Consider the following 15736-nt stretch of genomic DNA (forward strand, 5'->3'; position numbering starts at 1 on the left):
AAATGTGCGCTAACTTTTATATTTTATTAGTGGTGTGCGATACTGCAAGATTTGACATTGATCCGATACCAAGTAAATACAGGGCCAGTATTGCCGATACTTTTTTTAATATTCGAGTGTAATGTGTCATCAAAATGCTAAAGATAATGAAAATGTATCCGGATTCAAGTGGTTTTTTTTTATGATTTATTTTCTTTACTTTATTAGTTAATAATTAATTAACACCAAGAACAAAAGTTTACGGGTAAATATTGTTTTCAAACAACAAAAACAAAACCATTTTCTCCCATACATTGAAATGTGTTAAATTAAGTGTACAAAACTATGACGTCAGAACAACTTAGAACTACATTTTTTTTCAGGTAGTGTTCAGGATGGAGCAGAATGCATCTATACAGGAGAGCGATCTCATTGCACTGGTATCATTAGATATCAATACCTAACGTTTGTATAGATCTTATCAATATTTGGACCAATCAACCCACCAGTAGTTAACTTGCATTTCAAGTGAGTTTATGGTGGTCTAGTGCATGTTGGTGTTGTGCGGTGGTCTGCAAGCTGCCTGGAGCCACTTTTGGCTCTTCAGACACCCTGACATTTTCAGAAAATCATTTGTAAATAAAGATTTTGATGTGATTTTAAAAAAATGGTCTAATTTAAGCAAAAAACAACTAAATTAAGTAAAATGGCTAAAACAGCCCCCCCCCCAAAAAACTGGACAAAATAGCTAAAACTACTAAAATAATAATACAAAATACTGTAAAAATAGATGAAATAACAATGATTAAAAGTAGTACAGAGGAGATTTTTCTAAGGAAAGGAAAAAACAAAAAAGAAAAATTGGCAAAGGAAAAGGATTTTAAAAAGGAAACAGGTTATAAATAATTAAATAGCTAAATCTTCTAAAAGAAAAACCCAAGATGAATAAAATAGCTAAAGTGGGAAAATCCATTAAAATGGCTACAAGCGCTTAAACACGATTTTTTATTAAAATGTATGTGAATTGTACCCAAGATACTTTATCGTTGCAACAAAAATGTTTGTTTGTATAACTTTTTTTTAAGATATTTTTTCTTCATTTCAGAGAATGGACATGCTTTGCAGCTCCAGAGAAAAATCGAATTTTGTGTAAAATTGCGAAAACTGCTCTTTTGGTTATAAAGGTTGCAGACCCCTGGTGTCGAGGTTGATACTCTCACCTCATGTTACTGGTTGGAGTCTGGGACAGGCCTTTCTGTGGGGAGTTTGCATGTGTACCTAAAAAAAAAAATGCATCTGCAAATTGTAAATTTCTCACTCTGTCTTTGCCCTGTGATGTCCCCTGACATTACTCACGATAAGCCGGGATCATCTTCAGCAGTGAAAAAGATGGATGGTCTGAAGTCGGTCGAAGATAATGTGCCATTGGAAAACTGGCACCACAACACAAAGGATGCTGGTCTATGTTGATAATGTTGAAATCATAAGAGCTGCTGAGACCTACACAGGACACATCTTGACACAATTATTCAGACTGATAGTTTGCCTGATATGAAATGATAAAAAATGGCACTTTCCAAGTGCAGAACTGGAAAACTATCTTAAAGATTTTATACAGATTTTTTTTCTGCTTTTTGTATGTTGGTATGAGTGGGTGAGTCTATACCAGTGTTTAGCTTACCTGTAATGTATTTGCAAATCTGTCATCTTAGGTGATCCCTACCTTTCTAACCTTTTGTTAGAGTGGATATAGTCATCTCTGCAAGAACTATTATGTGATTAAATAGTGGATGGCTTTGTGGCCTCACGGCAAGAAGGTATGGATCTGAACTGTTTGCTGTGGAGACAGTGAATGATATTTTTAAAAAATGACAATGCATGTTTTATGTAAGAAAATATTTAATTGCATCAATTTGTAAAACTTAATAAATGGATTAAATGCAGAGCCAAACTGTTAAATAGAGGCTGATTTTTGTAATGGATTACTCCATAAGATCTGAAGGAATTAGTTGATCTCTGACCTTTTAGAACAATACGCCATACCAAATTCTAAAGATTGCCAGAACAAATCAGGTTTTTTTTTTTTTTTATCTATTTGCTTCAAAGACCACTGTATTTAATATTTATATAATAAAGTGCATATAACTGATCAGGTGACTCAATTATGATTGAGGAATAACTGACTCCTTATAGGCTTTATCATCATACATAGAATAATATTTACACTTTGTTGGTGTTTAATAGGCATTGTGTTTAAGTGAGCACAGGTAGAACCTGCAAACTTAATATAAACAGCCAGTGAACCAGAGTTAAATGTGAACTCTCTTTCTCTGAGATGACTGCTCCTGTAATGTTTAATTCTACCTTCTTTGTCTTTGTTCATCTCATTGCATATATTTTACGTCTTAAAAATATTCTAGAGTAAAATGTATTCATACCTCAAGAGCCCATTAAAGATCATCTGCATACTGTTTCTCAAATAACTTTGGGATTGTACAAAACTGTAAACAAGACACTGTACCAATTAGGCTGGTGCAGGTTAATGGGCTGGACGACCCTACTGATTTGGAAATGCCCCTCTCAGCAGATTAAACAAATACCAATAATAGCCGTAATGTGAGTGCACCATCTTCACCTAAGACCACATCTGCTGTTTTCAGGTTTATATTGAAACACTCTTCACAGCTTAATGGAAGCCCTGGCCACAAATCCCAAAGTCCCAGAATAATAAGCTGTCACAATGAGCATCACCCAAAAAGCCTGTAAAATCCCTCCCATTACCTTTTAGCTTCAGTTATGTCACAGGTGGAGGACACACTCGCATCTTGAATTTACAATAGAAATATTTAATTTTGCACACACATATATTGTACATCAATTATTCTGGAAGGTCATATATTTTACATATCACTATGAAAACATATCTTATATGTTGTATTAATATGAAAGTGTGATTACCAGGGTGAGCTGCTGATAATATGCTGAAATTGCGTCGGTACTGTAGGAGCCAATTTATGGGTTTATTGTTTATTTCTGTTTGTGTGTGACTGGCCATTTGTTTTGATTTTATATTCGCCCACTAGGTGGAGCTAGGGCAAGGTGGAGGTTATAAAGCCTCCACCTAATCAATGCCAGGTGTGCAGGACAGGGGAGCAGACACAGTTTTGAACCGTTCCAGGGAGACGTGTCAGGGAGAGTGGCAGTAGGGAGGAAAGATTAAATATGGACCATAGGAACTCAGTATTGGGCTGAGTGATTGATGACAGGCATCAACTTTTGGACTGTGGAAAACCTCATTTAAATAAATGGATTGAAATATCCCAAGGAAATCTAGGCATTGGACCTGATCATTATTGCCTCTGAACACGTTCAAAACAGTTACCCCATTCTCACCAGAGCAGCACCTTAAATAGGTGAAGGTGCCGCTACAGGTACTGTGGTGAGAAACTAGAGCTGCAACTTATATTGCAAATGTATCATTGTTGTGAGATCAGCATGCACAATGTACATATTGCATATTGACTGTCTGACTTATACTATATTGTGTTCAGGTCACAGAGTGTGTGGAGAGAGAGGAGAAAGTAAGCATCATGATGTCTGAAGGGACAGATGAGTTGGCACAATGGAGAAGAAGAACTTGTGTCAAAAGGAGTGCAGGTATTCAGAATCATGCATCCAAAGGTGAAAAACATTAACATCATATCTTCAAAAATTGTTTTATTTATCTTGGAACGATATTATTGCATATTGCATGTTTCTGTAAGTTCCATGTTGCTAAAGAAAACCCTCAAAAAGAGGAGTACATGTTGCCACCATTTATAAATCATAACTTAAAAAAAATGTGTATTCTTTTGTCAAGTAAAGATCAAACTCAGCTTCTCTCTGCATCTATTGTGTTGCTGTGGTTGATTAGTTGAGCTGTCAGAACTGCAAGTCTGATAACTTATTCACTCTTTCAGTTCATTGACACAGATATAAAAGTATCTGGATAACTGATGGTTTAATCATGGACGATATCTATAGCCTTTTTATTAGGTACATCGGAAAAAAAATGTGTACTCAGATATTAGATAAGATACCAAGAGAACTTGGAGCAACATAATGATGTACTTTAAAATATATAGACCAGTCATCAAGCAGTGATTGAATGTGCATCACTTTTCTTAAATTAGGTGAAATAATGAGATTTGACCATTCCTGTATGTTGGCTTTTTAACTTGTTTTGATTGGTATTGTGTTAAGCAGTCACTTACAGCGTAATGTCCATGTTTCAGAGATGTATACTGTATATGAAACAACTCTAGTGTCATACTTTTTCTGGTTACTTGGTTTTGTTGCTTATCTAATAATTAAATATCAGACAGAAGTAAAAAAAAAAAAAAACAGTCAGACTCAACCATAGTGTTGATGGTTCAGCCTAATTGAAAGAGACAATGAAGGTAAACACATTATTTTACCAATACTTCATTCGAAATTAGTTGTGAAGTTATACTTCTTTTATCTGTAACATGCACAACACCTAATATAACCCCAAACACCTGCAGTGTACATGCAGCCCACTAAGAGGAGCTCCAGTATAGCAGAACAACCTGTATTAGAGGTTTACCTTAAAGGCAACGCATATAGTCCGATTAAGTCATTTGTTTTGATTTAAAGCACATCTCCGCACCTCGTTCCACGACCATGTAACTGTATATCGTTGGAATTTGTTTGGACATTGGATACCTGTTGTTTGTTTTCTCATTTCTGAAATTACACTATTATTTTAACAATGGATCATTCGTCCACCCCATGAACAGTGATGGTCGTCTTATTACATTTTCTGATTAGTTAAAGCATTGAACAATAGCTATTACAAAATGGAGCCGAAAAATACATTCTAACCTAATTTTAGCATCCTATCCACAGGGGTGCTGCAGACATGAGGACATTACCTCATACATGTTACACCGGGTTCTGCAATAGTCCAATAATATCAAGAGAGATGCGGACTTTGTCCAGTAGGGGGCAGTCAGGTACAGCCAGCTGCTTTGTTGTGATGCTGGGTTAGGGGTTCTTCTTGTTTACTTATCAAATCAGGTTGACTTAATGCAGACGCTTTAAAAACACAAACACCCCCACCTCACAGAGTGTCGTGGTTTTAATCTAGTCTGTAAACAACTTTTTTTTAATGAGACTGAACTTTTAGGAGATAAACTGTTTTCATGTTTAGTGATTACTAATTCTTCATCAATGATTTCATCATGCATGTGCTCTATTTTTCTATAGTTCTTTTGTTTGTTGGTCGATCCCATTTGGATTATTTCGGGGACGCACATCTATTAATGTACACTAAAACATGGGTTGTTTTTATATTGTAGTTATATTTAAGTCATTGATTCTACTTCTCGTTGTGTTTTACGATCTTTAAATGTTTGTCTTTTGTTTATCTCTTTTTTTTTTTAACTGGGCTAATTACAATCCTGTGATCTCTAGCAGTGGTTTCACAGTTTCACTGACGTGCAGAAAACGTGCAGTTTGTGCAGGTTTCTCATGCGCTCAGAGCGCAGCGGCCAGCAGCGCGCGCTCTTTTGTTCCGAGCGCAGAGAGCGCAGTGCGCGTCATCGTGCACGAGTGCGCGCATATATCTTTGTGTGTGTATGTGTGTGTGTGTGTGTGAGAGAGAGAGAGAGAGAGAGGGAGAGGGGTGGGGGTGAGGGTGGAGAGAGAGAGGCAGTCTTTAGGATACAGCAGAGTGAGTGAGGAGAGAGAGATGCTGACAGACCCCTGATAGATGGTTAAAATGGCGAAAGCTTTTTCGACCCCAGCGAGCCACCAAACTGTAGCACCGTAGGTCGGGATATGCCGTAGCCGCCCACGTTCTGGATTTCTGTGTTTTGTTTCATTTTTAGGAGAAAAAAAAAGAAAACATTTTTGTACCGCTGTCCCTTCACCTCACCTTGTTCTCTTTCTGCAAGTGCTGGATCTATTTCCTCTGTTTAAATGGCATCCGCAAGGCACCGCCGCCTTGTCCCGTGCGTTTTGGGAATACTTCTCAATGCTTTAATCGGTAAGTGGGAACGTGTCGGTACCGGGGCCGCAGGTTTGCAGAGCTGTGCAGAGGGCGGACAGTGCATGCCCGCCTGGCTGCCGTTACCGCACTCCGGTGCTCGGTGCATGCTCCCTGCAAAGCCTCGCGCCGTGAGCTCGCACGTTACTGGCCACAGTCACCCTGAACTTGGCCCCATCTCTGGTGTCCGTTTGTGCTCCGGCACCAGTAAATGCAGGTCTAAAGTTATTCCGTTTCACACCGCGTTATTTTGTGCAGCATGCTGAACCCGACAGAGTCTGCAACACTTTGCAGAAAGTTGCGCTTTTGAGCGCCTGTGTGTCCAGACCAGACAGCACCATAATACTAACACACGGTAGCCACGTGCATTACAGTCGGCGGCGTTTCTTGCTGTTTTCACGGTTTGTCTTTGCTGGGATCCCCATTAAAAAAAATAGTGCAGGTGTGTCCTCGATGCATTGAGAAAACCTTGGTTTTACTGCAGGATTTAGATGATTATTATGTTCACTTGTGAGGCATAAAGTTTCAAGTTCAGTCATAAAAAAACAAAACAAAACGCAACTTGCTTTCCTAAGTGGTTTCACTCTTTATCTGGGGACTTTTAAAGCAGATGGAGCTCTTGACCGATTGGTTCTGGGGGGATACCTCCCAGTGGCTGGCTATCAGGAAAAAGACTGCCCTGAGAATACACTAAAGGACCGTGGTTATTGCCTGCTGGGGAGAATATTTGTTCAGATTAAATGTCAAGACTGTCTCGCTCCTCTTTTTCAAATTTTCCTTTGCATCCTTTTGTTCCCTATGACAGACAGTTTCTCTCCCGATGTGGGGGCCCCTTAATTCAAAAGCAGGAGAGAGTATTGAGTATTTGCAAGGCATGCCACACGGGGAACCACAAAGGCCCCTCTGGAATCATAAAGGCCAGTACACAGTGGTTCATAACATGATCAGTCAGATGGCTGCAAACAGCAAAGGCTCTGTGATGGATGCAATTCCAATCTCCCCATCACATTAAAGAAATGAAGCTCCTTCAAGCGCTTGTCTGCCCCTGGAGATCAGATTCAGTCAAGATAAAAGTGCTTTTTTTATGGCATTTTAAGCAGTGTTGATAAAAAGCGTAAAGATTGCTGTCTGCATTACATCTCTTATTATTGGACTGGAGAGTTCAAAGTCAGCGACAAATCCAAGAGATCAATCAGAGGATTATTCAGAGGATCTTGTGATGAGGAACATTTCAATCTTTCAAAGAGTAATTGTCCAAGATGAAATGTGGCCATAAGGCTTCTGAAACAAATGACAGATCCAATGTGAAGCGGAGAAATAAAACAATACACTTCATCTAACTTCATTACTCTTTAGATTGTAATCTGCCTACTATCATGTTTGTAAAGTCATTTGTTTTCATCCAAGAGTATTTGGATTATCACGGTAGGATAAGGATTATGAGTGTAACAGAACTGATGCTCTGAGGGAAGATTGCGTGGTGCACTGACAGCAGATAAATGGTTGCAAGAGCTGAACTGTGCAACAGCTGCCCTTCACCTCACAGGCTATTTCTCAGCATTCCTGTATTGCTGTCTCGGTATTGTAATCGCTGCACTTTCATGAAGAGGTAAATGCCAGGCGGAAAACTTGAAACCGCATGCTTATTAATGACTGTGAAGGTAGCAATAAAACAGGGCTATTGATTAATAATTTAACAAGCAGAAGCCTATAGGAGGTAATGCAAGTATCAATTCTACATGCACAGGCCTCTGGAAACAGAATAAATATTGCTGTTTAGCTTGAAGACATATAGGCTTTGTACCAGAAAAGTGCCAGAGCTGTTCTTTTTCTCTGGTGGGGCACTAAAAAGGCTCATCTATATGGAGCACAATATGGTGTTTTGTTTATGCGCAGTCACTTGATCCAAGTGAAGATATGGGACTTTTGCATACTGGAAGAAACAAGACTGAATTGCTCATATTCATCTCCTTCCACTCATGTGGAACATAGGTGCTATGCATTCTTATTCTTTGAAGTGTTGATACTGCTACAGCTCCACATCTCCCATTCAGTACCATCAATAGAGGATACACCTTCAATCCTGGTTCACATTATTGTACACTTCAACTGAACCTATGTTACAGGCATGTGTTGTGGAATGTCTTGTAAGTATGTACAGTCCCAGTGGAACACTGCAACAGATTGATGCTAAAAGTGAGAAAAGAAAGCAAGAAATTAGATAATTAAAGTGAGTTATGCTTTGTTGAAAGACTTCTTATTGTATGTCTGACTCTATGCTATCAGTTCCAGAACATTATCATTATTGCAGTAGAATTACGTGATGCGATGCTCAACAGTTGAGTCACTAACCCATTATATCCTCACTTCGCCTCTTCTGAGAAGCCTCTGGTGAATCCCGGGCTCACTCTGCTCCGTCAGTTGCTCACGGCTGTGAACTACATCTGTCTGTCAGTAGCCGGTGTGTCATCCTCACTTTCCTGTCGCAGCAGTAAACCTTTGTGCCAGCCGCACTTATCTGCCAATAGTTGGTAAGCCGGAGCGTGAGCCACACTTAGCCGACACTTGTCTCCAGTCTTACTGAGTAATCCTGCATGCTGGTGCCTGTCTTCTCTGCATGAAAAGAGCATTAAGTTGTGTGTGTCGGTCCGTCTCCTTATCTAACCGTGAAAATCCGCGCCTATAGATCTGTGAACATGTGTTTCCGTGAATAGCCACAGAAGTTCTTGCTACTGGTTTCTACGCCTCTGTTTTCCTTTGCCTCCTGCATTCACAGAAAGCCTTAACCTGAGATATACACAGGCTTGACCTATCTACCAGTTTCTGTTGTCCTCTTATCGTTCATGTCTTACTGCTTCTGTCAGTCATACAATCTGGTGTTTTGTTGTCTGACCTTTCTGACATTGTTTCTAACCTTATCACCATGCAGCGTATCGGAGTTGCATTAAACAACCGCTCAAGCGACACGCTTTTTTTTCTCTTTTTTTTTTTGTCAAGGAGCCAGAGAACTTTGTATTGCTTATGGAAGGGGAAGAAACTGATTAGTTGGGTGCAAAATCATTGAGGTTGTTAAATGTATTCCTAATCAGTGGCACCCGAACACATTGAATACTGCCCTGTAATTATCCTGTTGGCTGCACGGCTTGATAACATTGGTTAATACTATTTGTCAGCTTTGGAAACTGAAAATTAAAAGGTTTCAATATATTTAAGGTTATCTACATCAAAAGAGGTCAAAAGTAAAGCTTTTTCTACACACCCTCATTTTGCACCATAGAATTTTCCCCATGTAAAGTGGCATCCAATAATCTCAGAATTACCCATGCTTGGATCAAAACATGAAGTGTGACTGGTGTGTGTATTTTTTTCTGTGTGAGAATGTGATCTCTTTTGGAGCAAAATACTCTTGAGTCTTTCAGGCCAGCATCATTTGGGACAGCAGTGGCTCAGGCAGCGGGATCACCGTCTGCCAGCTAAGGGTTAATATTTCCCCAACACCACCCCCTTGTTTTTTACAAGTGGTAGCACTGATGTCTCTCTGGTCTCATGGCCATTTTACTTACGGTGCTCAATGGGTGTAAAAAGGGGAGGGGTGCCACATAAGGAAAAGATACAGACCAGGAGAAGAGGAAGAGGAAATGTTTCTTTGCATTATACTCCATATGTGATCTTGTTGGAGGAGTGTGTCAGCAAATTCCTGCTCTGCTCCTGAGGGGAAGTATTTCTCTTGTGGAATTTGAGGGATGAAGCCGGAGGTTCTCTGCTTTGACCCCTGTGCTTTGCCCCCCTTTGCTGCCCTCCCTTAGCCCCCTCCCACCAGATTCCAGGGCCTGGGGCAGAGACTGGTAGTGCTTAGTCCATCAGCAGCTGAAACATGATACCAAGAGAGCTCGCTAAGCTCCTCTTTTATAGTACCAAGTCAGGTCAGCCTGTTTACATCCTTTATTTATTGTTCTCCCACTCCCCGCTCGTCTCCCCCAGAAACCACAAATACTGAAAATCAGATCTCTTTACTTCATTACAGAGGAAACCATCACTATAAACAAATGTAACCTTATCAGACCATCAGTTTGTGTGTATGGCAAAAAATTAAAAAAAAGAGAGAGAGAGAGACCGGTGTTCACTGTGGCAAAGTTGCAGTCACCAGTTAACAGCCCATGCAAGGCCATGCTTGTGTGTGTTTGTAGTGCATGTTCTGGCTGTTTGAGATCTGTAGAATGTGAATTTCCCCCTGAAGGTATCTCAGTCAAGGTTTTTTATTCATGAAGCCTGATCAACAACTATCTGCCTCTTGATTGTTCCCGTTGTTATAGAAACATTTTTCTGGCCACAGTAGTTGCTGTAATGACTCTGGACAGTACGACTGAATAAAGATGTAAAAAGAAGACGTAAACACATCACAAAATCATCATTTGTGACATCAGGATAAATGACACCTTATGTGAAGAGTGAAAACCAGATTAACCAGGGAGGGATTAAATGACTGCAATCCCCACCTTTTTTCACTGGCATCATTCATTTTTGCCTTGATTTAACCATTTTGATTTTGAGGATTTGCCTATTTCTGCTTAAAATAGGAAACTCTGCTTTTGGTCTTGCCTTTCATTTAAATGAAAAAAATGTTTAACATTTGTTTGAACCTTTGGCACTACTTCATGGAAGTTGAAGAAACATACAACCAGCTTGAAAAGTGTTTTGATGAAGGGGCCTGTGGTGTCAGTGTCTGTTTGCGGTTTCCTCTACTCATCAATGTATTTAATGAAAAATGGTTCTTAATGTGGCATTTAACAGGAAAGCAACACTAAATACCATGGGATTATCTTAATCCTGCCCCTGGTGTTACCTAATTACACATTTATGAGGTCTGTGATAAGCCTTTCCTTAGTTCTTCCACTCCTGTTTTCACGGAGTCTTTTCTTCATGACATAGTTGTTTATCACTTTGTGCACTCAGTAAGCAGGGTAGAGGGTGAGGTAGTGTTCCTATAGTGTGAAGCACTTTGTGTTTGCATGAAAAGTGCTCTGTGAACAATGTCTGATTGATTGATGTCTCAGAGGAGAGAGAGAGAGAGGTGGCCCATACTGTGGTGTGTAAATTTGGTTGGACGCAGATACATATTCATATAGTAATTGTTATTGAGTTATTTTGGGGTAATTTATTCGGCTGGAGACAGACGATAAGAACTGAGGGAGGTAAAAATGTACGCTGAAGCGTTCTGTTCGACATCAAATGCGACAATGCTCTTGTAACCATTTGTTTTAATATTCTTGGCATGCATACGTCTCACAGCGATAACTCATAGACCATTTGTGATATCTAGGAAGTCAAAAGCGACCAGAAAGCTGAGAAACACAGTGTTCCACCTAAAAACTACCCCCCAAGACCTCCACAGTCCGGTGGTTTAAGCATCGACAAGATTCAGCAAGTGTAATATGCACAGTTGAATAACCCACAGTAATATTGAAAAATGGCCAGACTATGAACATTAAAAAAAAAAAAAAAGGGAAGCAGTGCTCTCATTTACTGCACATGTTTTGACTATCCTACAGCTAGAAAATCAAAATAAATCCATTTGCTCCAAATATAATTAAAGTCATAGGAGAGTTAGGCCGGAGAAGACATAATATTCACATTTCACTAATACATTTGTGTGTCTGTTCCTTCAGGTGTGATGAGCGAAGCAGAGCTTTCCTTCAAACTGGAGCCCAGTGATATCATTGCTGTACAGGAGCAACCCCTCATGCTCCACTGCCAGGTGGATGGCATCCCCCCAATTACCACACAGTGGAGGCACAACGGGCTGCTGCTTACTCAGGACCAGCATCACACCACCTTCATCAATGGCTCACTCCTGATCGTTCGCTTCCAAAAGACCAAATCTGATGGCTCGTCGGACGAGGGCGACTACGAGTGCGTGGCCCAGAATTCATTTGGGCTGGTGGTGAGCCGCAAGGCCCGCATCCAGGCAGCCAGTAAGTGTGTCCTTCATGCTCTTTTTGATTTTCAGTAACGTTTTTGTGCGTTTGTTTACATGCATTAATTAGATTTTTGATATATGCCTTTTCCCATGTTTGGTCAGGGTTTCTTCTCACTTGAGAGGTTTTTGTTGTGGTGTGATTGCTCTGTGTGTCTGCAAACTGGAGGAAGATCGAACAAAGGTTTTGTTTCGAATGTCAGACATATTTTTTGTTCTGGATCAGGGAACAACAGCACATTTAAGCAGACATAATGATAATAGGAACAGTTGCTGTTTGTTAGTTTTGTTTAAGCACACCTTAAATTCATCCACTCCTAAAATAATAAATAATGAACTGAAAAAAGTTTAAACGGTAGCGGGTACATCAAGTGGCATGATGCATATAAATATTTTGAAATGTCTAAAATTTTAGGTCACGGTTTATGTTAGTGGTGGGTTTTACAGAGCGTAAAGACTCTGGCCTGGTACTGAATGTATGTTTGTGTCTGGAAGTGGTTATTTGCTTATCTTTGTTGTTATTAGTGGTTCGCTTGCTATTCAACAACCTAAATTATCTTGTTATGAGATAGCACCATAATAATGTGTCTGAGTCCGATTGTGCTGCAAGAAAGAAAAGAAATCCTGTCGTCACATTGCGGTTCCAGCACCAGCAGAATCACAACCCCTGCCACTTACATAAGCTTCATTACATTGTAACCAGCGTCCTTTGCAAATGTAAACACTGTAATTGAAATACTGTGTTGAATAATCACATTTTTGTCAAGTCCCAGTCGTCCTTGTACTGCTGTGCATGTAAATGTACATAATATATCTCTAGCTGTTGAGTCATTTGAATATTTTAATATAATTCCTGTGTAATGAACTTTCTGATGCTCATCTACAGTGCTGCATAGAAAAAGAAGCCTTTGAATTTAGTATTAACAAGTGCTCATGCTGAGAGTCTCCAAGCAGCTTTGTAAGAGTGCAGTAAGCTCAAAGCAACCCAGCAACCCGCTCACTGGTGGAGGTATCAGGACACATTTTCGCTGGCTTGACTACCAATTCCTTTATTTGCAGTAATTCTACATCAGTGGGTTCCCTGCATTGTTGCCATGGTTGATTTTTTTGCATTTTTTTTTTTGATCATATCATTGTGAGAGGTTCTTGGTCCTCCTCTTTTTCTCTTTCTTCTCACACTGTGCTCATATAAAGTCATTTTAAATCAAAGACACGGAGGATGCACACTCCTCCAAGCAGCTGTAGAGATGCTGTTCCACACTGTGCTGAGTTAGGACTTCTTCAAGGCTCTGTTATGTATATTCTGCAACACAGAGATGGACAAAAGCTCATGGAAGCCTGTTGATTTGTGGGCTATGTGTAGACAGGTTACTGCTGTGCTGTTGTGACCAATACAGCTTTTCCACTCAGTGGGGTGGGGAGGTTAGCATTGGCGTCTCGCTGGCCAAAGGGAAAAGTCACCGCGGCTCTGTGGCTGGCTCTGTCAAGCACATGCAACCTTTTAAGGCCTCCCCAAAGGGTTTTTCTTCTCAAAGGTCAGATCGAATCTTCTTTTGTTGCACGTCTTTGGTTTTGCATGAAGAAAAAGTCAAGATGTTGATGCCCCTAATAATAAAATTACTTTCATGCAAGTTAAACATTGGAGGGAGAAGTTTTGAATTTCACCTGAAGGGACTCAAAACCATCGCCTCAGAGGATCAGTTTGTTTATAGTTTCTGTGTGAAGCTCTGGCTCTGTATTACTTTGAAACAAGTGATAAAAAAAGTACCATGAAATGGTCAATGCTGAATACATCAACATGTACTTTCAGATGCGTATGTGAGTTGATTTGAGATATGTAAACCAACATTTCCCGTCACGTCAATTTTAAGTCAAACATGTGCAGCAAAACTTTAATATACAAGCCTGAAGCCAGCCTTAATAATTTGCTTCTCCTATACTGTCCTATACTGCTCATTTCAGCAAGAATAGTGCTTGGAGGAACAATGTAGGAGTTTCTATAAATCAATATCCTCATCAGACATCGGTTAAGAAAAGTTGTGGTTGATTCATCCAATAGTCTGACTCTTTTCACTTTAGTAGACCTCGATTCCTTCAGAACCGACTTTACCCAATACCAATAAGTACTCACCATTTATGAAATGTCATAATTTTTCAAAAATCAGCAATCTTATAATATTGTTTTTCAGTCGATTGATTGTGTTTCAGCATCTAAGATTCATACATGCAGGTGTTGAGAAGTTGAGAGAGACTTCAATTTCTCAGTGAAAAGATGAATCAAGAGAATACAAACATAACCGGGAGCACATGCTGCGCCCGGTGGCTCAAGTTCAAAATCAGTCAGGGTTGAAATGTGTTTAGGCCAAGCTTTGTTTTGTAAACATCATCTTCTCTTGAACTGTATTGATTAATGAGGGAGGCGAGGATTGCTGAAGGTCATGTTCTGATCCCTGACCCCTGACCTTTTTACATTGTGTTGAGTAGTCGTTTGGCAGGATGCTGAATGATGGAAGGCTTTGCTGTTATGATACTCTGCCCCCTAACGAATAGAGTCTCAACAGGAAAACAGCCAATAATCTTGAAGGGACTTGCAGTATGAATACTTCTGCTTGTAAATTGTCTCATATTACTATCAAATAATGGTGATTAACACTTTCTATATACAAGCATTTGACTGTCGTATCGGTATTGATTTCTTTGTCAAGAGGTTTTATTTTCCACTCCGTGTTAATTCGCTCCTGGCATCTTATATTTTGTGTCACACCAGGCACAGTAAAGGAATCTCTCTCCTTGTGTATTTCTAATGGCTTTCCTAATCACAGGGCATCTAGTAGGCTGTCATGAAAAAGCTTTATTGAGGATTATGTTATAGAGGATTTTTTTTTTCACCGCGCAAACTCCGTAAAATGGTAATCATCTTTAGCTGCCCAACTTCTGGCACTCCTCAGACTCCAAGTTGCCCCAGGCGCCAGTTCAGTCCAGAAGTGCTCCCCTGTTAATCAAAGCTTAATTTGTCAGGCTATTATGTTTTAGGTCTTTAATATAAAGTCTTAAAAGAGCTTAATCTTAGAGGTTAACTGGATACACCAGGGGTTTGAAAAATCACTGGTCTATTTTAGTGTTTTCCTGGACGATCGAGTTCTGCATTGGGCATAAATTATTTTGGATCAAGTGTTTTCATTATGCACTTGAAGAGAAATGGTCCCAAACAAGCGAGGGTTCTCCTTACAAAGGTCAGTGACTTGTGTTTGTTTCTTTTTCTGGTCCAAGTGTTTGTTAATGTTGGTGCTCGCTTTGTGTTTTTCAGCACATTTGCTGTGTTATGGTTCCTCTCACAACGGAGCTCTGACTTGTACCACTGAGATGCAATGGGTGGTGTGATTACTGAAGCCTCTTTATAGCCCTCCCAGTGGATAAAGCCTCCATCTCACCCTCCACACTACCACCCTCCATAAATTTCACTTTTTATTTGCTTGACAACTATTTGTGTGAGCTCACTGTTGGGGGCTGGTGTAGGACGGACTCCCCGTTGACCCTCTAAATCGTCAGTCGGTCCAGGAAGCACTTTTTTTCCTCCCAAATGTTATCTCTTTGATGGTCGGTCTCTCTCTCATTCCTCACTTTCTCTAGGACCTCCTCATTAGCTTAGGTTCAGGAAGCTTTTCATCATTTGGATGAATGACAAGCCTGGTACAGTGGGCCCGGCCGGGGCTCCGGCCCCTCCCCCACTGCTC

The 15736-nt window shown here is 40.1% G+C and overlaps 1 protein-coding gene across 1 annotated transcript in view; it reads left to right on the top strand.

Annotated features, from left to right (window-relative positions):
- Nucleotides 1–5961: 5961 nt before the first annotated feature.
- igdcc3 (immunoglobulin superfamily, DCC subclass, member 3) overlaps nt 5962–15736 on the top strand; it is a gene marked incomplete at both ends in the record, with an annotated part of 60133 nt that continues 50358 nt past the window's right edge. The window contains 2 exons of the mRNA XM_080458823.1: nt 5962–6028; nt 11695–12000. Of these exons, the coding sequence (XP_080314949.1) occupies nt 5962–6028; nt 11695–12000 (373 nt within the window). The remainder of the gene's footprint in view (nt 6029–11694; nt 12001–15736) is intronic.

Source organism: Lipophrys pholis (genome assembly GCF_963383615.2).
Source record: "Lipophrys pholis genome assembly, chromosome: 2".
NCBI classification, from domain to species: Eukaryota; Metazoa; Chordata; class Actinopteri; order Blenniiformes; family Blenniidae; genus Lipophrys; species Lipophrys pholis.